This window comes from Loxodonta africana, chromosome 1 (genome assembly GCF_030014295.1).
Source record: "Loxodonta africana isolate mLoxAfr1 chromosome 1, mLoxAfr1.hap2, whole genome shotgun sequence".
NCBI lineage: Eukaryota > Metazoa > Chordata > Mammalia > Proboscidea > Elephantidae > Loxodonta > Loxodonta africana.
The window spans coordinates 12,959,069-12,986,902 of NC_087342.1; the positions used below are offsets into that span (position 1 = coordinate 12,959,069).

Consider the following 27,834-nt stretch of genomic DNA (forward strand, 5'->3'; position numbering starts at 1 on the left):
AGACCTGAACCTTGGAGGCCTGGCATAGTTCGGGGAGTAGGATAGAAAGTGGCAAAGGACACATTAAAGTAGATGAATCACAGAGGTCAGAGATGAAGTGAGAGAATGTGACATTGTAAAGTTGTAAAGGGACTGAGTTCTTGTAGAATGAAAAGATCAGTAGAGTTAGATGGCTACTAAGATGGAAGAGTAGGGTCAAATGGGCCAGTGATGAGAATCTGAACAAACTTCTGTTATTACTGGAGAGAGATTACGAACATTAGAGTAGCTTTAGTAAAGTGATCCGGGAAGAATCCCTAGGGAAATGAAGCGTGGGTGGTGAGGTGAAGGTAGTAGATACCTGCCACGTAACCACTCATTTCAGCAATGAAAGGAAGAAGATTAGTATTTTATTTACAGCCTCTTGACAGCAAGTGAATGTTCCGTCCAGGGTACTGGACCTTCAGTGACACTGGGCTGTATTGAGACAGGAATGCTTGTAAGCTGCAGGAGAAAGGTGTGGCAGCCTGCTTCTGTAAAGATGACAGCCTTGGAAGCCCTATGAGGTTTCCTCTAGGGTTGCTGAGTTGGAATCGTCTCAACAGCAGTGGGTTTGGTTGTTTTTTTTGGTATTGGTGCAAGTGTAAATCAGTCAGCCTTAATGAAAAGCAGTTTGTTGTGTGTATTGAGAACCTTAAAAGGGTTCATACTCTTTAACCCTTATACCCTTTAATTCCTCTACTGTCAGGATTTTATTCTAAGAAAATAATCAGAAATGTCATCAAAAATTTCTGTAGATAAATGTTCATTGAAACATTTTATAGTTAAAAATGGGAAGCAATCTAGCTGTAAGGAATGATTAAATCCATGTTATATTTGTATGTGGGAACATTGTGCAGCTATCAAAAATGTATTTTAAATTAACATCTTGGAAAAGTGTGACATAAGCAAGATATAGTATGTATCTTATTATGAAAAGTCAGACTGGATAGGAATAGGAAAAGGTATGATTATGGGTGTTTTTATTTGTAAATTTTTTTTTGTGGTAAAATACATGTATTTTACGGTTCAGTGATATTAATTACATTTGCTGTGTTGTTCAGTTATCTCCACTATCCATTTCTGAAGCCTTGCAACACCCAGACAGAAACTCTGTACCCATTAAGCAGTAACTCTCCATTCTTGCCCTTGGTAACCACTATTAACCTTTTATCTCATCCCCAAACCCATTGCTTTTGAGTCAATTCTGATTCATAGTGACCCTATAGGACAGAGTGGAACTGCCCCATAGGGTTTCCCAGGCTTATAATCTCTACAGAAGCAGACTGCCACATCTTTCTTCTGCTGAGTGGCTAGTAGGTTCAAACCACCAGACTCTCAGTTAGCAGCTTCATCACTGTGCCACCAGGGCTCCTTTTTGTCTCTATACATTTGCCTGTTTTGGATATTCTCATATAAGTAGGATCATACAGCATGTCCTTTCGTGTCTGACTTACTTCACTCAGCGTAATGCTTTCAGGGTTCGTCCATGTCACAGCATGTATCAGAACTTTGTTTCCCATTATGGCTGGATACTGTTCCACTGTATGTACAGTGAAACCTGTGAGAGCCGGAACTTGCCGAGACAGCCTTGTTTTTCCAGGTCTCGCAAGTATTTCTGCCTTTGACAGGGTGCAGTCCTGCTGCTTTTCTGTCACTCTCTATAAGTGTAAAATATTTGAGTTTCCTTCTCTGACAGGTTTCCACCTGACACAGGTTCCAGCTTTTGCAGGTTTTATATACTACGTTTTATTTATCCGGAAACCCTGGTGGCGTAGTGGTTAAGTGCTACAGCTGCTAACCAAAAGGTCAGTAGTTCAAATCCACCAGGCGCTCCTTGGAAACTCTATGGGGCAGTTCTACTCTGTCCTATAGGGTCACTTTGAGTCGGAACCGACTCGACGGCAGTGGGTTTGGGTTTTTGGGTTTTTATTTATCCATCTGTGTGGACATTGAGTTGTTGCCACCTTTTGGCTGTTGTGAACAATGCTGCAGTGAACATTGCTGTACAACTGTCTGAGTCCCTGCTTGCTGTTCCTTTGGGTGTATGCTAAGGAGCGGAATTGCTGGGTCGTGTGTTTAACCTTTTGAAGAACTGCCAAACCGTTTTCCGCACCAGCTGTACCATCTTACGGTTCTTCCATATCCTCACCCACTCTTGTTATTCTCTGTTTTGTTTTGTTTTTGTAATATCCTAGTGGGGATGAATTGCTATCTCATTGTGGTTTTGTTTCACATTTCCCTGATGGCTAATGATGTTGAGAATCTTTTCATGTGCTTATTGGCCATTTGTATATCTTCTTTGGAGAAATGTCTGTTAAAGCCCTTTGCCCATTTTTTAAAATTTTATTTTTTTGTCCTTGTTGAGAATATGCACAGAACATACACCATTTCAACAATTTCTACATGTACAGTTCAGTGACATTGATTACATTTTTCAAGTTGTGTAACCATTCCCACCTCCTTTTCCAGATTGTTCCTTCCTCCATTAAGAGCAACATACCGCCCCCTGCCAAGTTTCCTGTCTAATCTTGCAAATTGTTGTCAGTTCGATCCCGTATGGCCAGTTGTTAAAACAGCACAATGCTCAGGGTAGACATTGTCTACTAACTCAGCTCAACTATTGTTTGATTAGAGAAGACTTCAGAGGATATTTTTGGTTTAAGTTTAAACATCTCAAGGTAATAGTTTCAGGGGTTCATCCACCTTCCATGTATCCAGGAAGTCTGGATTCCATGAGAATTTGAAATTCTGTTCTACATTTTCCCCCTTTTGATCTGGATTCTTCTATAGAATCTTTGTTCAAAACATTCGATAGTGGTAGCTACTTTGCCCGTTTTTTGGTTGGGTGTTTGTCTTTTTGTTGAGCTCTGGGAGTGCTTTATATATTCTGAATATTAAACCCTTATCAGATACATGATTTCCAAATATTTTCTCCTGTTTTGTAAGTTGTCTTAACATTTTCTTGGTAATACCCTTTGATGCACTAAAGTTTTTTTTTTTTTTTCATTTTTGAGAATACTGCAAAACATACGCCAATTGAACAGTTTCTACATGCGCAATTCAGTGACATTGATTACATTCTTTGAGTTGTGCAACCAGTCTCGCCCTCCTTTCTGATTTGTACCTTGCCAAATAACATAAACTCACTGCCCCCAAGATTCCTTTCTAATCTTTTGAGTTGCTGTTGTCAATTTGATCCCGTATAGATAATTCTTAAAAAGCGCATAATGCTCAAGGCAGACATTTTTTACTAGCTTAGCTAAACTGTTGTTTGGCCTGGAAACCCTGGTGGCATAGTGGTTAAGTGCTATGGCTGCTAACCAAAGAGTCGGCAGTTCGAATCCTCCAGGCGCTCCTTGGAAACTCTATGGGGCAGTTCTACTCTGTCCTGTAGGGTTGCTATAAATCGGAATCAACTTGATAGCACTGGGTTTGGTTTTTTTGGTTATTGTTCGGTCTTAAGAAGCCTTTAGAGGATATTTTTGGTTTAAGTTTTAAAGATTATTTCAGGGCAGTAGTTTCAGGGGTTCATCCAGTCCCTGTGGCTCCAGAAATTTTGGAGTTCATGAGAATTTGAAACTCTGTTCTGCATTTTCTACCTTTTGGCCAGAATTCTTCTATGGAATCTTTGATCAAAATGTTCATAATGGCAGCCATCCAGTTCTGGTCTCATGGCAAAGGAGGCAGCTGTTCATGGAGGCAGTTAACCACACATTCCATGTCCTCCTTCTGTTCCTGACTCTCCTTCTTCCTCTCTTGCTCCAGGTGAATAGAGAGCAATTATCATGCCTTGGATGGCCCCTTGCAAGCTTTTAGGAACCAGGCACTGTGCAGTGGACCAGGAGGTAGAAAAGAGACACTAAAGACATGTGAAGCCCTGACCCTAAACCTCCAAACCAAGGAACCAAATCCCATGAGGTATTTGGTTGTACTTACGCAGTCTCAGCAGCTACTCTTTTTTTTTTTGTCGTTGTTTTAAATATATCACACAACTTTGCCAATTTAACTTTTTTACAGGTGTACAACTTATTGACATCAGTTACAATAATTGGCTCTCCAACCCTGCCTTTAACCAATGCAATTTTTCTATCACTGTTGACCCTCCTTTTCTTCCTCTCTCCCACCCCTGGTAACCACTGATAAACTTTGGTCTCTATACCTTTGCCTTTTTTTGTCTTTTTATATAAGTGAGGTCATATAATATTTGTCTATTTGTGCTTCACCTATTCCGTTCAGCGTAATGTCTTCAAGCTCCATCCATATTGTAGTATATATCAAGACTTCATCTCTTCTACTGGTTGAGTAGTATTCCGTCATATGTATGTACCACATTTTGTTTGTACATTCATCTGTTGATGAGCGTTTAGGTTGTTTCCACCTTTGGGCTACTATGAGTAGTGCTGCAGTGAACATTGGTGTACAAGTCATTTTTTTTTTATTTATGAAGTCCAATTTATCTTTTTTTTCTCTTTTGATGCTCATACTTTTAGTGTCATGTCTAAGGATCCATTGTGAAATACAAGGTCCTGAAGATTTACTTTTGTTTTCTTCTGAGAGTTTTATGGTTTTGTTGTTGTGTGTCATGGAGTCTATTGCGACTCATAGCAACCCTATAGGACAGAGTAGAACTGCCCCATAGGCTGTAATCTTTATGGGAGCAGATCACCCAGTCTTTTCTTGCGGGGAGTCAATGCCCTCCTTTTGGTTAGCAGCTGAGCACTTTAACCATAGTGCCATCTGGGCTCCTTTTAATGGTTTTAGCTCTTATATTTAAGTTGTTTAGCCATTTGGAATTAATTTTTACATGTGATCTGAGGTAGGCGTCCAGCTTCATTCTTCTGCGTGTGGAAATCCGATTGTCTCAGCATAATTTCTTGAAGAGACTTCATTCTTCTTGTTAGCTTCCAGGTTTTCTGTAATGAACAAGCCTTACTTTTATAATTAACAGAATGGTAAAGTTTTTTTGTTTGTTTTTTAAGGCAAGTGTAATTTATTGAATTGTGTCCCCCAAAAATATGTGTTGTAAATCCCAACTTCTATGACTGCGGTTATCATCCCATTTGGAAATGGGATGTCTTTGTTATGTTAATGAGGCAGGATTAGTGTAGAGTATATTTTGAGTCAATCTCTTCTGAGATTTAAAAGAGATTAAATGAAAGCCAGAAGCAGTAAAAAAAAGCAGAGGCGGGGTAAAATAGATGCCAGACCACATGGAAATCTCCAGAGAACCGGGAAGCAGAAGCTGAAGAGACAAGGACATTCCTTGAGAGCCGATGGAGAGAGGAAGCCTTCCCCTAGAGCCAGCACCCTGAATTTGAACTTCTAGCCTCCTAAAAATATACCCATGGTATAGCTTCCAGTGTCACAGCAACACACAAGCCACCACAGTATGACAAACTGATAGATGCAGTAGTTGGAAGATAGCTACCTGGCCAACCAGCTGGAAAGGAGATCCATACTTGTGCCCATGCCAAAGAAAGGTGATCCAACAGAATGCAGACATTATCAAACAATATCATTAATACCATGTGCAGATAAAATTTTGCTGAAGATAATTCAAAAACGGTTACAGCAGTACATTGACAATAAACTGCCGTATACTCAAGCCAGATTCAGAGGATTACCTGGAACAAGGGATATCATTGCTGATATCAGATGGATCTTGGCTGAAAGCAGAGAATACCACAAAAATGTTTACCTGTGTTTTATTGACTATGAAAAGGCATCCCACCGTGTGGATCATAACAAATTATGGATGACATTGCAAAGAATGGGAATTCCAGAACACTTCATTGTGCTCATGAGGAACCTGTACGTAGACTAAGAGGCAGTCGATCAAGCAGAACAAGGGGATATTGCACGGTTTAGTCAGGAAAGTGTGCATCAGGATTGTATCCTTTCACCATACTTATTCAATCTGTATGCTGAGCAAATAACCTAAGAAGCTGGACTGTATGAAAAAGAACGAAGCATCAGGATTGGAGAAAGACTCATTAACAACCTGCGTTATGCAGATGACACAAACTTGCTTGCTGAAAGTGAAGAGGACCTTAGTAATGAAGATCAAAGACCACAGCCTTCAGTATGGATTACACCTCAACATAAAGAAAACAAAAATCCCCACAACTGGACCAATAAGCAGCATCATGATAAACGGAGAAAAGGCTGAAGTTGTCAAGGATTTCATTTTACTTGAATCCACAACCAACGTCCATGGAAGCAAAAAAAGCAGCATTCAAGAAATCAAATGACGTATTGCATTGGGCAAATCTGCTGCAAAAGACCTCTTTAAAGTGTTTGAAAGCAAAGATGTCACTTTGAGGACTAAGGTGCACGTGACCCAAGTCATGGTATTTGCAGTTGCCTCAGATGCACGCGAAAGCTGGACAATGAATAAGAAAGATGGAAGAAGAATTGATGCCTTTGAATTATAGTGTTGGTGGAGAATATTGAATGTATCATGGACTGCCGAAGAACGAACAAATTTGTCCTAGAAGTATAGCCAGAATGGTCCTTAAAAGCGAGGATGGCAAGACTTGGTCTCATGTACTTTGGATGTGTTATCAGGAGAGACCAGTTCCTGGAGAAGGACATCATGCTTAGGAAGGTCGAGGGTCAGTGAGAAAGAGGGAGACCTTGACATGATGGATTGACACAGCGGCTGCAACAGTAGGCTCAAACATGGCAACGATTGTGAGGATGGCGCAAGGCAGGGCAGTGTTTCGTTCTGTTGTACATAGGGTCGCTATGTGTTGGAACTGACTCGATGGCACTGAATAACAACAGCTCCTAAACTGTGAGAAAATAAATTTCTGTTTGTTAAGGCCGCCCACTTATGGTATTTCTGTTACAGCAGCACTAGATAACTAAGACAATGTGGGAGACTTGATGTTTAGCAGTAAGAGGCAGTGGAAAGGAAGAAATTAGGTTGTAAGATAAGTTTAGTACAATGTCCCTCAGCAACAGGGAACACAGATCAAAGGGTTCATTAGTGCAGAGCAAAGGAAGGACTGGTGTTCTTCTGAGCCTGCAGGGGAGGATGAGAAAACAGATGGAGATGGGGATTCTGTTTCTATCACAGAGCTGATTCAGGTCAACAGCTAGGGCCAAGAGAGAAATTTTCGAATAGCCACTCTTGGGAGTAGGCAGGAATGTCGGTGGGAGGAAAAAAGAACACCAAGGAGTGCCCCCAGCTAGCTGGGAGGTTTGACCACCGGGTACATACAATCACAAGACTGTCTTTCCATACAGTCTCTCCCCTACCCGCCCCCACCTAAAAACTGGCCAGGTTCCAAAAGCTTGTTTATAAATCCGTTTTTTGAATTCTGAAAATTTTTTTCCCATAGAAACTATGTTGTAAATGGTGATTAGGGTGCTAGGCAGCCCACAAAAATTCATAATGTCCGTCTGTCTTTTCCATTTCTCCTCCCTAGTATTTCTCACATCTCTTTGATCCTCTTCATTTACCACTGCTAACCTTTTTCCTATGTACAACCCACTTGACCTACAGTGATGTGACCAACCCACTACCATTGAGGAGATTCCAACTCGTATCAGCCCCATAGGGTTTCCAAGGTATAAATCTCTACAGAAGTAGCCTGCCACATCTTTCTCCCATGGAGCAGAGCAGCTGGTGGTTTTGAACTGCTGACCTTTCAGTTAGCAGTGGATCACTTTAACCACTGTACCACCAGGGCTTCTTACAGTGATGTGACAGCCACTTAAAAAAATGTTTCCATACTCGTGTCTTCCCACTCCTTCTCCCCTCACCCCACCTCTGTTCCCCACCCCAAATCCCACTCTATACCCAGATTTATCTTCCTAAAACATCATCATCATTGTCATTTCCCTCCTCAAAAACTGCACTTTTGGGGGCATGGCAGACAAAAAGGGCTCTTCTAGCAGCACTAGATAACTAAGGGAGCCCTGGTGGCACAGTGCTTAAGAGCTTGGCTGTTAACCAAAAGGTCTGCAGTTCCAGTCCACCAGCCGTTCCTTGGAAACCCTATGGGGCGGTTCTCCTCTATCCTATAGGGTTGCTATGAGCCAGAATCAACTTGACAGCAATAGGTTTTGTTTTGTTTAGATAACTAAGACAGCAAGGGAGACTTGATGTCAATGTCCCTCAGCAATAGGGAACACAGATGAAAGGGTTCGTTAGTTCAGAGTGAAGGAAGGACTGATGTTCTTCTCCTGAGACTGCACGGAAGGGTGAGAAAACAGATGAGGGAATATGGATAGCCACAATGCCCAGAGCCTGAGCGAGTTAGGCCAAAGTCATCACCTAGACTCTGAGTCGTGGAATATCAACACAGGTCTGGGGAACGTGGCAGAGTTAGGCTTGTGAGCATTGGTTGCCTGGTGAGCAGACCCAGAACTAGATGTCACACACAAGAGTAAAGCTAATCAGAGTTTGAAGCCAGAAAAAAAATCCATCCATCCCCAACAATAGTTGCAGACAGGAGATTGCAAGCTGTTCAGGTCAGACCATGAAAAAGTTCAGAGCAAGTTAATGTTTCAGGTTCATTTGTTCTTGTTTTTTGTTTTGTGGTGATCAGTCTTTAAGGCAGCCCAGCTTTGCCCCTAAGTGTTAACTCAGTCAGTGGTTCTCTATCCCTAGTGGGAGTCCCTGAGCGGTGTAAACGGTTAAGGCATTCGGCTGTTAACCAAAAGGTTGGGGTCCACTCAAAGGCCTTCATGAGCTCTGGATGGGAACAGCAACTCTGTGCTTCCCTAAGGGACACAGTTACCGTAACGTCGTCATTCTCTCTACAAGGTCTACTGAGCAGTTGCAAACATTTGACGTACAATTTCATCAGAATTACAAAATGCAGTATTGACTGGATATTGCCGTTCTCAGGATAAGCATACATTTAGCGTCTTCCTCCTGAGGTTTAAAATCGCCTCTGATTCACAGAACAACCCTCCTTCAGAGCTCCTTCCTCAGACTTGCCCTTTCCTCCCACAGCAGACACAGTCCCGGCAATATCCTATTTCAGTTCTAAAGGGATTAAATAGGCATTTGTGGGCTAGCATGAGAACCGTCTGAGTAGTTAGATTAAAAAATCTTTCCATGGGAAAGGAACACTGTTGCCCCAGAAACAAGCTTCTTCTCCCATCTGAGGTCATGGTAGCCACTAGACCTCTGGAACAGGAGGAAAAGGGAATGCAGGAGCTGAGCAAATAGGCTTATCAGTGTGGTGGGACCAGTGGGCTCTGGTCATTGGTTGTGAGGTAGACAGTGGCCTGCGTTTACCCAGGAAGGGTGGCCAGGCGCTGTGGAGGAGGGATGTAAAAGAAAGTCTCTGTTTTCCAAGGAGCCTGAGGAGTAAGGCGATTGGAGAACAGTTCCTAGCTCAAGTCATCGAGTACCAAGAAGTACCAAGTAGTACCAAAAGTACCAAGTACTAAGAAGGCACACTCCATAAACATCTGAAAGCTGGGCGTATTTTCATAAACATCACAGGAACTCTGAACTCTTAGTATAAATAATTAACGTATGATTGACATGCAGAATTTGGAGATAAAGGAGAGCTGTTTTCAGTAAATTAGCTATTAAAAAGAAGGATTTTGAACCCAGCCAGAGAAGTGGGTATTGCGCTCTATAGGTGTTTACCCTGAGCATTCACATAGCTTGTGTTTACAGGGATCCCAGCTGGTTGTGTTCAAGAGCGATTCTCAAACTTGGCACTTTAGGATCACTTGGGGGTCTTTTAAAAAATTATCGGTGCTGGAGTCCTGCCTCCAGGGATTGGACTTAATTGGTCTGGGATGGGCTTATGCATTGTTTTTGTTTGTTTGATTTTTTTTTTTTTTTTTTTGAGGTACTGTAGTAGTTCTAGTATGCAGAGTTTGAAATCCCCTTTTTCAGAGTAGTGGTTCTCAAATGTTTATATGCGTGAGAATTACTTGGATAGACTTATTCAAACAGATTTCTAGGCCCAATTCCCAGAGATTCTGAGTCTGGAGTTTGGAGGTTAAGGCCTGAGAATTTGCCTTGCTGTGAAAGTCCTAGCCCAGGCTGAATGGCTAGCACTGTTTTAGACTCCAGAGTATGTGGTATTGGTCTCCATGTGTTTGGCACATGGTAGGTACTCAGCAGTGGTTGAATGAATATGAGTGTCTAACGTTCATACGAAACAGCTAGCTATCCCATTAAAAACACAGATTTGGATTCTGTGGGTCTGTGATGGGAACTGAGAGTCTGCATTTCTAACAAGGCCCCAGGTGATGTCGACCACACCTGGGAACAGAACGGTCTTAGAGTGTGACAGGATGTATACCATCATGTGTAATTTTCTCATTTCCGCTGAGGCACACATTTCCACTGAGGTTCACTAGTCAGACGACCTTCACTTGCTTGTCCTTGGTCTTCGCTGAATCATGCACAGTTCCTGCTGGACTACATCCTTTTGTTTTCTGTCCCATTTTAGAAGCATATTGGAATGCAAGTGTGTGAGAGTGACATTATTATAGAAAGAACATCAAATTCTAATTGTTTTCATAGTAAATATCAAAAAAATTTGTAAATGATGTATAAGGTAAAAATAGTAAGATATAATTAATACTCATGTATTTGTGATTAAAAAAAGTTTTTAATATATTTTTTATTTAAGGGGTATGTAATTTTAATTTATAGAAAAGTTGCAAAGCTAGTATAGAGTTCCTGTATACTCCTTACCCGTTGTCCCCAAGTGTTAACATATAATCACAGTACCAAACCAAACCGATTGCCCTCAAGTCAATATCTACTCACAGAGACCTTATAGGACAGGGTAGGACTGCCCCATAGGGCTTCCAAGGCTGTGATCTTTACAGAAGCAGACTGCCCCATCTTTCTCCTGAGGAGGAGCTGGTGGGTTCAAACTGCCAACCTTTCAGTTAGCAGCCGAGTGCGTAACCACCGCGCCACCAGGGCTCCTGATAAGTGTATCAAAACTATGAAATTAGCATTGGTGCAACACTGTTAACTAAAGTACAGACTTCATTTGGATTTAATCAGTTATTCTGCCAGTGCCCACTTTCTGTTCAGCATCCAGTCCGGGATACCATGTCGCATTGACTTGTTTTGTCTCCTCCTTTTCCTGTCCTCTGTCAGTTTCACAGCCTTTGATTTTTATGACCTGGACAGTTTGGAAGAGTGCTGGTCAGGTATTTTGTAGAATGCCCCTTTGGGTTTGTTTGATGTGTTTCATGATTAGGGTTACGAGTTTGGGGGAAGAATAGTGCAGAGATGAAGGGCCCTTGCCATCACATCATAACAGAGGGCACATGATATCCACATGAGTTTGGACTGGTGATGCTCACCTTGGCCACTTGGTTAAATAATGTCTGCTATGCTTCTCCCCCTGGAAAGTTACTATTTTTCTGTTTTCATACTCTCTTCTTTGGAAGGGAGTCGTTACTATTTTTCTGTTTTCATACTCTCTTCTTTGGAAGGGAGTCATTAAGTCCAGCCCACACTCAAGGGGAGAGAAATCCAGGAGGGAGAGTACTACATATATTATTTGGAATTTTTCTGTAAGGACATTTGTCCCTTCTCCCTATTCATGCATTCATTCATCCAGTTATTTTATATACATATTTTTTTCTCTTTATTTTTTTATCAGTTCATACTGGTATCTCTGATCCTAATCCAGGACTACTGGGTTCATTCTCGCCTTTCATCCTTGCTTTTGGAATGGCTTTTCAAACCAGTTTGTTCCATGCAGTGGTTAAGGTTATGTCTCAGCTTGGCTAGGCCGTGGTTCTCAGTGGTTTGGCAGATATGATGTAATCATCCTTCATCTTGTGAGCCCATGTGAGCAGCCAATCAGTTGAAAAGGGAGTTTCCTTGGAGGTGTGGCCTGCATCCAATATATATAGATGTTCTGGCAACCCTGGCCCTGCATCCGACTCATCACCATCTGACCTCTGGTTCTTGGGATGTGAGCCAGCAGCCTACCATCTTACCTGCAGATTTTGGAATTTGCCGGCTCCTGCAGCCCCATGAGCCAGCAACCTGCTGTCTGACCTGCCAGTTTTGGGTTCGTCAGCCCCTTCAACCACGTGAGTCAGGAGGAGCCTCCAGCCTGACATCTGATCCACGGATTTGAGACTTCCCGGCCTCCACAACTGCACGAGCCATTTCCTTGAGATGAATCTCTCTCTCTTTGTACATAAACGCTGCGCTGCTTTCCTCCTCTAGAGAACCCAGGCCTAAGACATTCGAGTTCCAACCCTTGCTGAAAAAGTTTGCATTCCCGCCCCAGATACACTGCCTCAGAATGTAAATTTGAACAAGACCCCCAGGTGATTCATATGTGTAATAAATTTTGAGAACCACTGCTCTACCAGTAGTTCTCAGAGTTGGCCACTAACCTGCAGCATTAGCATGGCCTGGGAACCTGTTAGAAATACAAATTCTCAGCGGGGGTTCAAACTGAAGCCCTGTTTTGGAATTTCTTTCTCTGATAGTGAGAAGGAAACCCTGGTGGCGTAGTGGTTAAGTGCTACGGCTGCGAACCAAAGGATCAGCAGTTCAAATCCGCCAGGCGCTCCTTGGACTCTCTATGGGGCAGTTCTACTCTGTTCTGTAGGGTCGCTATGAGTCGGAATCGACTCGACGGCGCTGGGTTTCATTTTGGTTGGTTTAGTATACTTGTGGAGCCCTGGTGGCGTAGTGGTTGAGGGCTATGGTGAGCTATGGCTGCTAAGCATAAGGTCAGCAGTTCGAATCCACCAGCCGCTCCTTGGAATCCGTATGGGGCAGTTTTGCTCTGTCCTATAGGGTCACTATGAGTCAGAATCAACGAGGTTAGCGAGTTTGGTTTTGGTTTGGTTTAGTATCCTTGTACTTTAAGAATTGTTAGCACATGCGTGCTTCCGTAAGAAATAAATTCGCCAGCTAGAGTGAGGTGTTTATTTATAGTTCTTTTTGTTTTTAACCTTACAGTTTCTAGTCAAAATCATGTTTTCCAAAGTTAGTTAAGTCAGCTTCTTTTTCACCCACCTTGAAGGTAATGACGTTATGAGGTGAGGTTATGTGACTATTCATTTGTAATACAGGTAGATACATTTGCCACAGTCTGCATTCGTCCTGGGATCTCTCAACATCAGGGTTGATATTTTCAGATTTGCATACATTAAAGCTCTTTGCGATCTACAATTTTGGGTTTTTGGCAAATGTCATGATTTTTTTTTTTTTTAAGTAAATTATTGGCAAACTTCATAACTAGCAACAGACTACTCGCAACACCTGGCAAGTAACGCTGACACCTGGTCCAGAAACCCTACATGAGATGATCTCCTAAAGGTCTTTTCTCCTCCAGCCCTCGTTAGACTTTCATTTACCACCACAGGTCACTGGTTCCCAGAGATTGGTCATGCTCTAGGTCTTGTCTCTGATGATTGTGTCCAGGAGGGGTCTGAAAGGTTTGAGAAAAAGACATCCCCACCTCCCTGCACCATGCGGTTGGAAACAGGGGAAAGGACCAGGGGTAGAAGCCAGTGCTCGAACCAGCCTCATCCCAGCCACCCAACTGTGGCCTCCAGGCAGCAATAATACCTCTAAGGCGCTGGTTTCCAGGTTGTGGGTCCCTAGACCAACAGTATTGGCATCACCTGGGAAACTGTTAGAAATGCAAATTCTCAGGCCCCACCCAGCCCTGCTGAATCAGAGACCTGGCAGATGGGGTCTGATAACCTGTGCTGTAACAGGGTTTTCTGGAGACGCTGATGTACGCTGGAGTTTGAGCGCTGCTCTTAGGGTCGACCACCCAGTTGCCAGTCAGAGCGTTAGAGGCAGCTGTGACGCCTCATCGGACATCCTGTTAGGACCCGGGGGTGCAGAACTGCTCAGCCAGGGACAGGCTGCAAGGGCAGCCAGAGGGTTAAAGGGCTGTTTTTCTTTCGGTTTGTTTGTTTTTAATTGTAATCCACTAGAGGATGGAAAATTTCTGGCTTGGATGTCTGGCAGAATATATTCTATGTCTTTGAGATAGAAAAAGGTCTAATGACACTAAAAATTGTTCTGTGCTTTGATTTTATAATTGCAAAATAAAAACAAGACTTCATTTAGTACTTCATGTTTTTTAGTGATACCATTTAAAAAATATATTTTCACAGCATCTAACAACACATAACGAGATCATGTTCGTATGTGTTTTAATTGGTGTTTATATTTTAGGGAGGTAAAAATTATTGACATCCTGTGTGAAAGTGCAATAAGAACAAGTTGGGGGCTATATTCTGATCTAGGTAACCTCCCATGCCTTTTGGTTCCTACCCCCCACCTCTGCCCCAGGTACCTCTCTGACCTCAAATCCTACTTTTCTTCCCATTATTCACTCCAGCCACACTGGCCTCCTCTTGGTGGCCCCTAGAACTGCTTTGGGGCCTTTGCACTTACCGTACCCTCTGTTTGGAATATTTTAAAATCATATATCTGCATAGCTAGCTCCCTCACTTCCTTCAAAAGTAGCCTTCTCAAAGAGGACTTTCTTGGCTGCCCCATCTAAAACTTCACACGTGCACCCCGTTCCACACATACAAACACTGCACATCCTCCTTGTTGATTTCTTCTCTCTGGCTTACCTAACATTTTTCTATGTGTGTGTGTGTATATATCGGAAACCCAGGTGGCGTAGTGGCTAAGTGTTATGGCTGTTAACCAAAGGGTCGGCAGTTCGCATCCACCAGGTCCTCCTTGGAAACTCTATGGGGCAGTTCCACTCTGTCCTATAGGGTCGCTATGAGTCGGAACTGACTCAATGGCAACAGGTTTTCAGGTATATATATGATACATTTTTTTTACTTTCTCCACAGTAAAATGTAGCTTCTACTGGCAAAGATTTTTTATTTGTTCTGTATACTGCCTAGAACGATGCTTGGCACACAATAAGTACTCAGATTATTTACTGAATGAATGAAGATCTCCAGCATGAATGATAGTGAGTGGTGGGTGTACATGTTAGCCTTTTTGCATCATCATTATTTCCCAAAATGAGCTGAGAGGCAACTTACTGCCCTCTCTTCTCCTAAACTGCCCCTGTCTAATTAAGAGGGATGGGGAAAGGCAGCTATGTAAGGAAATAATTATTGCTTCCTTTCTGTTTCTGTTTAGAGAGCAGGGTCCTTTTAGCTGGCTGCCCATTAACCTTGTTCCTTTCTTTCAGCGTGCCTGCAGCATGGTGTGAGATAGGGCCTTGTAGGTCACCTTAAAGTGATGGCTGTCAAAGTGTAGTCTCTGGACCAGCTACAGTATCATATAGGAACTTGTCAGAAATGCAAACTCACAGCCTCTGTCCCAGAACTATTGATTCAGAAACTCTGGAGGCAGGGGGGCCCAGTGATTTACGTTTAACAACCCCTGTAGGTGACTCTGATGCAAACTATAGTTTGAGAATCATAACGTTAAAGAATTTTATCTTAATCCTGAGAGCTATGCAAAATGATTGGAGGGTTTCATAGACTTTCCTCATACTCACATAACTGCATAATTACCTTGGTAAGAAATTATGACCACCGAAGGGGTAAAATTGATAAGTCCCCTGAAATGTTTAAAAGATTAACATTTTAAATAGTGCTTCAAAAAATTAACGTTTGGAGTACCTGCTGTGTTTCAGGCATATTGCCGGGTGCTCTCACATTTGTTTTCCCATTTAATCTTCACATTGCCTCTGGTGAAGTAAATACAGCATCATTCACATTTAAAATGAGGAGACAAGCTAAAAGCAATTGTAACTTATCTCCTGTACACTTGCTGCTACAGGTGGCACTGATGTTGTGGTTGTCCAGATGTAGACAAACCAGGTCTGGGTTTAGAGACCTAGAAAACTGAATTAAATGAAGCCACTTATAAAAGAAATCAGGCTGCAGCTAACCATAGATCTTTACACAAATAAAGATTCCAACTTCCATTATGTCAGAGTAAGGACCTCTGAAAATCCATTCCTTCTTAAAAGCAATCCATTCCTACATAAAGAAATGAAAATGCTGCTAAGAATCATTAGACTTTTTCAGAACTTTGGAAAATATCCAAAGCCTCACAACAATCTGAGGAGCATTTATCCAAGAAAAACAACTGAATCTTGGTAAGAACAGCAAGCCTTGTGGTGTTATAACTTGACTGACTTCTATGCCCCTCTCCCTAGTTCCACAGTAGTCGTGAAAACCAACAGCCTCGCAGTCACAGTAGCTATGAAAACCAGCAGCCGAGCAGGCAATGAAGAGGGCAGAACAGGTTTGGAGTTTCCCAAAAGCCCCAGCCCCAGTGAATTGTTACTATTTGGCAATTCTGGCAGTTTCCTGGAAACTCCTACTTGCAGGATTTATCTTTATTTCATCCTCAGAGTTTACTCTGTGCGAACAGCCTCCCAGGGCATTTGTTGAAAACACTCAGCAGCATTTGTTTAGCATCACAGCAGCCTGAGGTAGTGATAACAATTGGGGCAAACGAGAAGCTGATGAAAAAATTTTAAAGGAAAACTGGAGAATGAGCTCTCTATAGGGAACTTTGAAAAGCTCTGACATATTGCCCTATAATGGAATATGTACAGGGAGTGTGCATACCCAGGAGAGACCTAAGAAGTCTCCAAGCCCTCATCTCTGGCTCACCTTGAGTTCCTGCACAAACAGGAAGTGAAGGTTAAAGTAATGTTGTAAACTGCCTGGCTAAGGGTAGAAGGCATGTCTCAATATGCACATAGAACCCCCACAGCAAAAGCTGCAAAACTTCTTGATGCAAGGCATTGGAGGAAATCTCTGTCTAAGAATTAGCTGTCCACTCAACTAACTGATCACAGACTTCTGTGGCCAAGCACAACAACAGATACAGATTTTACAGAATTAGGTCAGCAAAGTCACTAAACAAGCAGACAGACAACTAGCAGCAACAGCAACAAACCCTGGGGAAAGGAAGGATCTGATTTCCAGAATTGCCATATTAATTAAACTGTCCAGTTTTTGACAAAAAGTTACAGGACATGCAAAGAGGCAGGAATATATGGCCCATACACAGGGGAAGAAAAAAAAAGAGGAGTCAATAGAATGTGTCCCTGAGGAAGGTCAGGCATTAGATTTACTAGATGGACACTCAATGTGCTATTATGAATATGTTTAAAGAACAAAAGTAAACATGTCTGAAGAACTAAAGAAAAATACGAGAATACTGTCTCATCAAATAGAGGATATTAGTAAGAAATTAAAAAAAAAAAAGAACCAAGTAGAAATCATAGAGTTGAAAAGTACAGTAATAGAACTGAAAAATTCACTAGAGGGGCTCAACTGCAGAGGAAAGAATCAGTGAATTTGAAGATAGATCAATAGAGATTATTCAGTTTGAGTAAAAGAAAAAAAGTATGAAGAAAAATGAACAGAATTTTAGGGACTTCTGGGATACCATCAAGCATACCAACGTAGGATAAAGGGAATCTCAGAAAGTGAGAAAGGGACAGTGTTTGGCCATTATTTAAAGAAATAAAGAAAAATAAATTATTTACAGAAATAATGGCCCCAAACTCCCCAAATTCGGTGAAAAACATTAATCTACACATCCAAGAAGCTCGACAAGCTCCAAGTAGAGTAAACTCAGAGATCTCCATCTAGACACATTATAATTAAACTCAAAAACCAAGGATAGACTCTTGAAAGCAGCAAGTGACCTATCACGTACATGGGCTGTACAGTAAGATAAACAGCAGACTTATCATCAGAAACGATGGCGGCCAGAAGGCTGTGGGATAATATATACAAAGTCCAGGAAGAATAAGACTGCCAAACAAGAATTCTATTTTCAGCAAAGCTATCCTTCAACTATGAAGGAAAAAAACACCTGGAAAATGCTGAATTGGCAAACATTGTGTTAGATATTTTACAACCAAAAAAAGGAAAAAATTAAGACACTCCCAGGAAAACAAAATTTGTCACTAGCAGACCTATGTTACCAGAAATATTAAAAGAAATCCTTCATGCTGAAATGAAAGGACACTCAACATTAACGCAAATTCGTATGAAGAAATAGAGAACACTGGTAAAGGTATATAGATAAAGGTAACAGACAGTATAAATGTTTTTTGTTGTTTGTAACTCTTTTCTAATTTCAAAGACAACTGCATCAAACAATAATTATAAAACTGTCGATGGGTTCATAATGTATAAAGATGTAATTGTCATGACAATAATAAACAAGGATGCAGAAAGGGAACTGAATTATATAGGAGCCGAGTTTTTGTATATTATTGAAATTAAGTTGGTATTAATCTGAACTAAATTGTTATAAATTAAGATTTAATTGTAATCCCCAGGGCAACCACTAAGCAAATAGTTCAAAAAAGTATAGAGAGAAACGACAATGAAAGTGGAATACTAAAAAAAAAAATCTATTTAATACAAAATAAAGCAATAATGGAGGAAGAGAGGAACAAAGTCATGCAGAAGACAAACAGCAAAATGGCAGAGGTAAGTCCTGCCTTATCAGTAATTAAACATAAAAGGATTAAACTCTCCAGTCAAAAGGCAGATTGGTAGAATGGGTAAATAAAAGTGATTTCACTATATGTTGTCTAAAAGAGACACACTTTAAATTCAAAGATACAGACATGATGAAAGTAAAAGGATATGTAAAGATACACTATGTAAATTGTAACCAAGAGAGCTGACATGGCTATACTAATACCTTACAAAATAAACTTCAAGACAAAGCTAGAGACAAAGACATTTCATAATCACAAATGGATCAATCCGTTAGGAAGACATAACAAGTATAAACAGAAACATCTAACAGTCCCAAAATACATGAAGTGAAACTGACAGAATTGATGAATTAAATAGACAAGTCAACAGTAACAGTTGGAGATGTCAATATCCTGCTTTCAATAATGGATAGAACAAGTGGACAGAAATTAACAAGGAAATAGAAAAGCTGAGCAACACTTTAAACCAACTAGAGCTAACAGACAGCTATAGAGCAGTGCACCCAACAACAGCAGAAAACATGTTGTTCACATGTGCACATGGAACATCCTCCAGGATGGACCCTATGTTAGGCCACAAAACAGATCTCAATAAGTTTTAAAAAGATGAAATTATGCAAAGGCTGTCCTCTAACCGCAATCAAATGGAGCTAGAAACCAACAACAGATGGAAACTTGGGAAACGGGCAAATATGTGGAAATTAAGCAATACGTTCTTAAATAATCAATAGGCCAAAAAATCACCCACCAAGGAAATTAGAAAATATTTTGAGATACACGGAAATGAAGCTACAGCATACCGAAATGCTTGGGATGCAGCTAAAGCAGTGTTTTAGAGAGAAATTTATAGCCGTAAACACCTATACAAAAAAAAAAAAAAAGATCTCAAATCAATAACCTATCCTTCCACCATAAGAAACTAGAAAAAAATAGAGCAAACTAAACCCAATCTAGCAGAAGAAAGGAAGTAATAAAGAAAAATGAGTGGGAAACTGTAGAGAAATCAGGAAAACCAGAAGTTGATTTTTTAAAATCATCAACAAAATTGACACAGCTTTAACTAGGCTGACCAAGAAAAAAAGACACAAATGACTAAAATCGGAATGAAAGAGGGGACATTACTACTGACCTTACAGAAATAAAAAGGACTGTAAGGGAATACTATCCACAGTTGTATGCCAAAAAATTAGATAAAGTAGATGAAATAAAGAAGTTCCTAGAAAGACAAAAATTAACTGAAACTGAGTCAAGGAGAAAATCTGAATAAATTTCTATTACAACTAAAGAGGTTGAATGAGTAATTTTAAGGCTTCCTGCAAAGAAAAGTCCAGGCCCATATGGCTTCAGTGGGGAATTCTACCTGTTGCCATCGAGTCAATCCTGACTCATAGTGACCCTATCGGACAGGGTAGAACTGTCCCCTAGAGTTTCCAAGGAGCGCCTGGTGGATTTGAACTGCCGACCCTTTGGTTAGCAGCTGTAGCGCTTAACCGCTATGCCACCAGTGACCCTATAGGACTGAGTTAAATTGCCCCATAGGGTTTCCAAGGCTGTAATCTTTATGGAAGCAGACTGCCATATCTTTCTCCCGAGCAGCTGGTGGGTTTAAATGGCTGACCTTTTGGTTAGCAGCCGAGCCCTTAACCACTGCACCACCAGGGCTCCTTGGTGAAATCTAACAGGCATTTAAAGAAGAATTAGAATTAATGCTTTACAAACTTGTCCAAAAAATAGCAGCAGAGGGATCACTTCCCAACTCATTTTGTAAGGCCTTGACTTGCAGCTTCGATTTCTGCCTCTGTCATCACATGGCTGTCCTCTCTGTATCTCTTCTCCTCTTTTATAAAGGCGCCACCCATATTGGATTGGTGGCACAGTGGTTAAGAGCTCTGCTGCTAACCAAGAGGTTGGCAGTTCGAATCCACTAGCCACTCCTTAGAAACCCTATGGGGCAGTTCTACTCTCTTCTGTAGAGTCGCTATGAGTCAAAATCAACTCAGCGGCGATGGGTACTCCAATACGGGAGTCCCTGGGTGGTACAGATGGTTTAAGTGGTTCGTTACTAATCAAAAGGTTGGAGGTTCAAGCTGACCCAAAGGGACCTTGGAAGAAAGGCCTGGTGATCTACTTCACAAAAATCAGTCACCGAAAACCCTATGGATATACCCAGAAGAAGTGATGGCAGGAAAGCAGACAGAAACCTATATACCAATGTTTATCGTAGCACTTTTCACAGAAGCCGAAAGATGGAAACAACCAAAATGTCCAGCACCAGACGAATGGATAAACAAAATGTATATACGCACAATGGAATACTCCTTAGCCATCAAGAGGAATGAAGTCCCGCTGCATGCCACAACATGGATGAGCCTTGAAAAAAATAACGCTGAGCAAAACAAGCCTAGTCACTAAAGGACAACTACTGTATGATCTCACTTATATGAAAAGAGCAAGTAAATAGAAATGAAAAATTATTGTTACCATGGGTGGGAGGTAGGTGGAAAGAGGGCGTTTTTTCTTAGGGGGTAGTGAGTTTCTGTGTATAGTAGTAGAATGACCTGGAAAAGGATAGCAAGAATAGTTACACAACAGTATATAACCAGTGTTACTGAATTGTACATGTAGAAATTGTTGAGATGGCATATATTTTCATTTCATGTTTTTTTTTTTTTTTAATAAAAAAGACCCTATGGAGCACAGTTCTACTCTGACACACATAGGATCACCATGAGTTGGCACTGACTTGGGGGTAACTGGTACTCCAATATGACCTCATATGAATGGATAACATGTTCAGAGACGCAATTTCCAAATAAGTTAAACGTTCACAGGTACCAGGGGTTAGCACTTCAAGGTATCTTGTTGGAGGGACACAATCCATATCAGTCATGTGTTGTTAATTGTAGAAGCTATCCATCAGGTGCTCCTTGGAAACCCTCTGAGGGCGGTTCTACTCTGTCCTATAGGGTCGCTATGAGTCAGAATCGACTCAGCGACAACGGACTTGGATTTTTGAATTGGGTACTGAGTACATGGGGTTTGTAATGCTACTCTCTACTTTGTATGTGTTTAAGTTTTTACATTTAAAAAGTTAACTGTGTAGCTTTTTAACTTACACATAATTAACGAGTACATCTAAACTTTCTAATTGGAGAGTTGCGGTTTGGAAGGAGCAAGGCTCTCCAGAGCCCCCTGCTGGCCAGTGCCGCCCATTACCCAGAGTTCGCGAGAATAGTGCTGGCCCCTTAGCCACGGGGTTTATCACTTCTGGGAGGTTGCTAGTCTATTAACCAGCCCTGGCGCCATAATGCATAATGTTGCTACCAGAACCGTTAATGTTTAACGAGGTACATCACAGAAGTACTTACAAAGGTTAAAGGTGATAAAACCTGTATGTTGTGAATCATTTTCTTTCCTAATCAGCAAAATGTGTATATTTCAAAATAGCACCTTAAATATAGTATGTGTACCTTATATACAGTACAGTATATTTATTTTTAAATGCATTAATTTTATAAATGAAATATATAACCTCATTTTGAGAAAACATCATATTTTCTTTCTCTGAAACATTTTTCTCTCTTTTCTAGGAAGTTTTTTTAGGTTGTGTGAAAGAGATGTTTCCTCGTCCCTAAGGCTCACCAGAAACACTGATCTGAAGAGAGGAAACGGATTTTGCACCAAACCACAGGAAAGTCCAAAAGCTCCATCCGGTAAGTTTTCAGTGATGTTTCCAGGTATGGATGAGGCAGCTCTCAAAGAATAGGACATCCTGGAATCAAAAGACCCGAAAGAGAGGTTGTCATAGGGGCTCCCACATCATATCCTGTCATGGAGGCCAGGCCCCCAAATTGTACTTATATTGCCTCTGCTCTCACACGTAGCGGTGATGTCTTCATTTTTCTCGTTTGTCATTTTCATTGCTCCCTTGTCTCAACAGATGGCCTGGAGTTTTTTTGTAGGAACATAGATGCCCCAAAGTAAATAGTAGTCTAGAAATTATCTAAGGGGTTCCAAAGATGAACCAAATCTAGAATTGATGTTTGCGTAAAATGGAACCAGGGCTAAGCTCTGGCTTGGGCGTTGACTCTAGCTACCTCCAGTCTTATCCCTAACCTTGTCATTGTCACCACTCTGGGAAGAAGAGGCATAATATAAAACTGTCCCAGGTACTGTCTGGCTTCCTGCTGCTTCGTAGGAGGACACCTGGGCAAAACAGGTCTTGGCAAGTGGAGAGGAACCATCTCCAAGGAATACTTATCGAGAGCTTAAAAATGCCCATGTTCTTTGGCCTCTGGAGGTTCTATCCTAAGAAATAAGCCATTATATGAAAAAATATTGAATTTAAAGATGCTCCCATTATTTATGTATAACGGGAAAATTAGAAATAAATTTAAATGTCAAATTATGTTAGATCACCTTGATGGGATATTATATAACTCTTGGAAATAGTGCTTACAGAAGGCATATACTAACATGAAAAATGTTAATGAACAGAGCAGGGTATAAGATTTTATCTTACATGTAAGCATAAACATGATATAAAAAAAGTGGGAAAACTTAAGAAACATACCAAAATAAAAATATAGTAGTTATCTGTGACAGTAGGATTATGAATGGTTCTTATTTTTTTCTTCTTTCACATCTATATTTTCTGAATTTTCTGTAATGAGTATGTATTACTTTAAAAGGCTCAAAAAAAAAAAAAAAACTAGAGAGAATTGTGTCAAGCGCTGAAAGGGCTAAGGGACAAGACTACAGCAGCACTGTTTTTACACTTCTTGACTTCTTTTCTTGCCCTTGGTTCTCTCTTTTTTTTTCCTTTTGGTGTTGTCTTCTATTAGGTGAAAAGGAGGAGCATGAGCAAAGGTGTGGAGGTGGGACAGGGTGTGAGGTGCAGGTGATAGTCCAGGAGATGGTCTGTCTGCGAGGGAGATGAAGGCAGAGGATGGAAACTGGAAATGATCTCCACAAGTTCCTTCTAACCTGACACTCTGATTCCCTAACCTCTTCTGCCCCCTTTCTTCAACTTCCCCTGTCAAAAACTCTCTTACATTCTGTGCATATTAATTTCCTAGGGCAGCTAACCAAATACGACAAATAGGGTGGCTTGTAAGAACAGAAATTTATTGTTTCACTGTTCCGGATGCTGGGAGTCCAAATCAGGGTGTCAGCCATGTTGGTTCCTTCTGAGGCTCTGAGGGAGAATCTGTTCCCTATCGCTCTCCTAGCTTCTGGCAGCTCCAGGAATTCCTTGACTTGCAGCATCATATGATATCCATGCTCTGTCCCTGTGTGTCTTTTTCTCTTTTATAGGGACACCAGTCATTTAGGATTAGGACTGACCCTACTCCATTAGGAGCTCATGTTAATCTGACAACATCTTCAGAGATCGTATTTCCAAACAGGGTCACATTCACAGACAAAGGGGTTAGGACTTCATCATATCTTTTTGGAGGACACAGTTCAATCTATAATATTGTGGTTCTGTACTTTTCTTGTTCTTCTGCTTCTTTGGCCACTCCATTTTCCTCTGCTGCCTCTGTCTCCGGTCCCCTTTCTCTGGTCATGCCCCAAGGCTCAGCCCTTGGCCTTCTGCTCTCCTTTATCACTTTCACCAACTTGTCCCTTTATCACTTCTGACTTACTGTTGAAACTAGGTGAAACCTACTCAGATGACATAAATTCCCTTCAGGCTCCACAAATCTAAAATGACATTCGGGCTTTAGCCTTTCCTCACTGGTTCTTTGCACAGCCTCCTTATCTTAGTCAACAGGACAGCCATTATTCTAGTTATCGACATTTGAGGTTTTCCATTATTCTTTTGTCATGAATTCAATTGTGCCCCCCAAGAATATCTGTCAGCTTGGCTAGGTCATGATTCCCAGTACTGTATGATTGTCTACCATTTTTCCATCTGATGTGATTTCCCTGTGTGTTGTAAATCCTATCACTATGATGTAATGAGATGGATTAGTGGCAGTTATAGGGTTGCTATGAGTCGGAATTGACTTGACAGCAGTGGGTTTGGTTTTTGTTATTTTATACTGATGAGATCTGTAAGATTAGATAGCGTCTTAAGCCAATCTCTTTGAGATATAAAAGAGAGAAGCAAGCAGAGAGACATGGGGACCTCATATCACCAGGAAAACAGTGCCAGGAGCAAAGCGTGTCCTTTGGACCTGAGGTTCCTGCACTGAGATGCTCCCAGATCAAGGGAACACTGGTGACAAGGACCTTCCTCCAGAACTGACAGAGAGAGAAAGCCTTCCCCTGGAGCCGGCGCCCTGAATTTGGACTTCTAGCCTATTGGACTGCGAGAGAATAAACTCTTTGTTAAAGCCATCCACTTGTGGTATTTCTGTTATAGCAGTACTAGATGACCAAGACATCTTTCTTCTTCATCTTAATTTAATCAGTCCCCAAATTCTCCTGGTCATCCTCACACTGGCTCCTTCATTTCGCTTCCCATTGTTTAAACTCTGGTACAGGCCATATCACCTCATCCTTGTTTTACCAGCTTCCATTTGCACTTGTCTACTCTGCCCTGCCTCCCACTTTCTCCCTTTCTCCATTGTGTAGATCAGTCTTTCTAAGACATTAACTTCTTCCTTGCTTCAAAACGTACAATAGTTTCCAAATCATGTCTAAAGTCCTTTATCTGGCATTGAGGTCTTTTGTAATCTGACCTTATCTTACAACCCTTTTCTTACTCTGCTTAAGTCAGACAAGCTGTGCACTGTTCCCTTCTTAGTGCAGCCTTACCTTCACGTCTTTGTTTATGGTGTTCTTTGAGCTTTTTTTTCAGCTTGGCTTGAATGGGGCTTCTATTGGGAAATAATGCTTTTATTTTACCTCTGTCCTCCTTGGATTTTGGAGTCTTGTTTGAGAAAGAAGATATTCTAAGAAATTCTATTCAAGGAAACCTTTTATTAGCTTGAAGTTTCTTGGTGTTTCTGTTTAATGAATAGCTAAAAAAGCACAAACAGCATTTTACTGTTGTTAAATTTGGGAGTTTTAATCTCAAATAAGACTTCTTATCTGGTTTTTCTCATAGACTCTTACAGCCACAGGGTGCCATTACACAAGCCTACAGAGTGGGAGAGGAAGATCCTGGTATGGTCAGGTCGCTTCAAAAAGGAAGAAGAGATCCCAGAGGCTGTCTCGTGAGTGCTGTACTTGGGACTGTAGGGAGCTTTCACTTCTCACGGATCTGTTTTAAGCGTCCCTGGGTGGTGCACATGGTTTGTGCTCAAATACTAACCTAAAGGTTGGAGGTTCAAACTGACCCAGTAAGCACTATGGAAGAAAGACCTAGCAATCTGCTTCCGTAAAGATTACAGCTAAGAAAACCCTATGGAGCAGTTCTACTGTGTAACACACAGGGTCGCCATGAGTCAAAATCAATTCGACAACAATGAGCTCGTTTATTTTGTTTTTGATCTGTTTTAAAGGAAAAGCAGTTCTTCTGAGTTCTGCTCTCTTGAAACCCTTCGACCAAATTTTTGAAACATTTTTTATTTCTGTAAATGTTTTCTCTTTGGCAAGTACCTAGAATAAAAACAGTGCTAGAGGATGTATGTCTTACGACCCACATGGTGTTTGGTGTGTTTAGTGTTTAGCCGTCAGGCACGCCAAAGTCAACGGTTTGATTCGTTCTCCTAGCTGCAGAAAGTGATTCAACAATGATGTTCACTTTTGTTTTTAATCTGGGTAAATGAATTAGGTACCAGTAACAGAAACTTGCCTACAAAATCCTCTCAAGCATTCAACCTTAGACGTAAAAATATTTAAATGCGGCATGTTCTCTTGTGGGATCCAGGAAAGAGTGTCTCCTGTCACTAACTTCCTTAAACCCAGTTCTGGCTGGGATCTTGAGGCTTTTTCAGAATTTGTAGATGGTCAGTACAGGTTCCTCCAGCCCAGGGTTTCTCAACCTCAGCACTGTTGACAGTTTGGACCAGATAATTCTTTGTTGTGGGGGCTGTTCCTGTGCACTGTAAGGTGTTTGGCAGCACCCCTGGCTTCTCACCCACTAGATGCCAGCACCACTGTCCCCAGTCATGGCAATCAAAACTGTCTCCAGACATTGCCAAATATCCCCTGAGGGGCAAAATCAGCCGAGGTTGAGAACTACTGCTCCAGCCTGACGGTAAAGGTTCTGACTGGATGCCATCTTGGCCAGGAGAAAGCCTGAGAATAGATGCCATGTGCCCTGTGGGCATTGTCCTGTTCAGAGACAGGGGCTTGGGACATAGCTCCTGGAAGTTCTCTTAAGGCAGGAAACTACTCCTGGACCTCTGGCTTCTGCTTTCAAGTCATGGTTGAAAAAGATCTGGGTTTATTCAGGCTATCTTTTCCAGGAAGATAGATAGTATTTGCTTTCTGTTCTCAACAGCTTGAACACAGCCCTTCTGCTCCTCCCAGTGCAACGACATAGCACATTCTTTTCACCAGGACCATTCAGCAGGAAAACCCTGGCCTCCTAGCTACAGTGACAGTGCAGTCTCCTGGAAATAAGAGCCCACAGGATATGAGGATGATATCAATTCTTGCCTGTGCCCTAATTTCCTCCTGAATATCCCAGCAGAAAACCAGCTAGTATATATACCCCACAGCCCTGATGGGTGCTGCATAGACCTACTGAGGCATACCTTCCTGGATCTGCCTTGTAGGTGGGTCTCAGAACTCCTCAGGCCCAAAGCCCTGCCCAGTCAGTCACCCTGGGAGGCTCCCCTACCAACCTGGGCAACTCTTTGTCCTTCTGCTGGTAGTTCTGAATAGGCTCTGCTTAACTTGCCCATTCTTACTGCTCCCTAGAGGCTGGAGAATGACCTCACTACCTCATTTAAATGCATTTCACTTTCTCAATGTTCCCTTAAATGGATAATACATCACTTTTCGTGAGGATTACAGCACTTCAGTTAGAAATGCCAATTCACATGAAATATTGTCAATGTGAGTGGTTAGTCTGTGGTTGGTGGGCTCTCAGATGGTCTTAACTGAGTGATCCACTGACCTTGGCAGTTGTTCCTGGTTCCTGCCACCTTGCAGGTCCAGCTTCAGTCTCTGTCCTAGCCACACTGCTGCCTCATTGGGTCCCAGCTCTCACATCACATCGTCTGTGCTTTCAGGGTCCTCTTCCTATCCCCATCCGCAGTGTCCCAGGTCCTCCTCCCTCTGCACACCACCCCCATCCCCAGATTTCAAAAGTAGTATGTGTTAAAATCTGGAAAATACAAAGACAATGAAAGCACTGCAGTCCTTTTATCTAGAGATAGTCATTCTGATTAGGCCAGAAGCTCTCTCTCCTGGGCCCCATTAAGACTCCACATGCCCTGCCTTGAGGTGTCTGCCAGAC

At 41.6% G+C, this 27,834-nt stretch overlaps 1 protein-coding gene across 1 annotated transcript in view; it reads left to right on the forward strand.

Annotated features, from left to right (window-relative positions):
* Window positions 1-27,834, forward strand: part of FAM162A (family with sequence similarity 162 member A) — a 34,165-nt gene that overhangs the window by 3,849 nt on the left and 2,482 nt on the right. Inside the window, exons 2-3 of the mRNA XM_003412827.4 lie at window positions 22,064-22,186; window positions 25,531-25,639. Coding sequence (XP_003412875.2) covers window positions 22,064-22,186; window positions 25,531-25,639 — 232 coding nt within the window. The remainder of the gene's footprint in view (window positions 1-22,063; window positions 22,187-25,530; window positions 25,640-27,834) is intronic.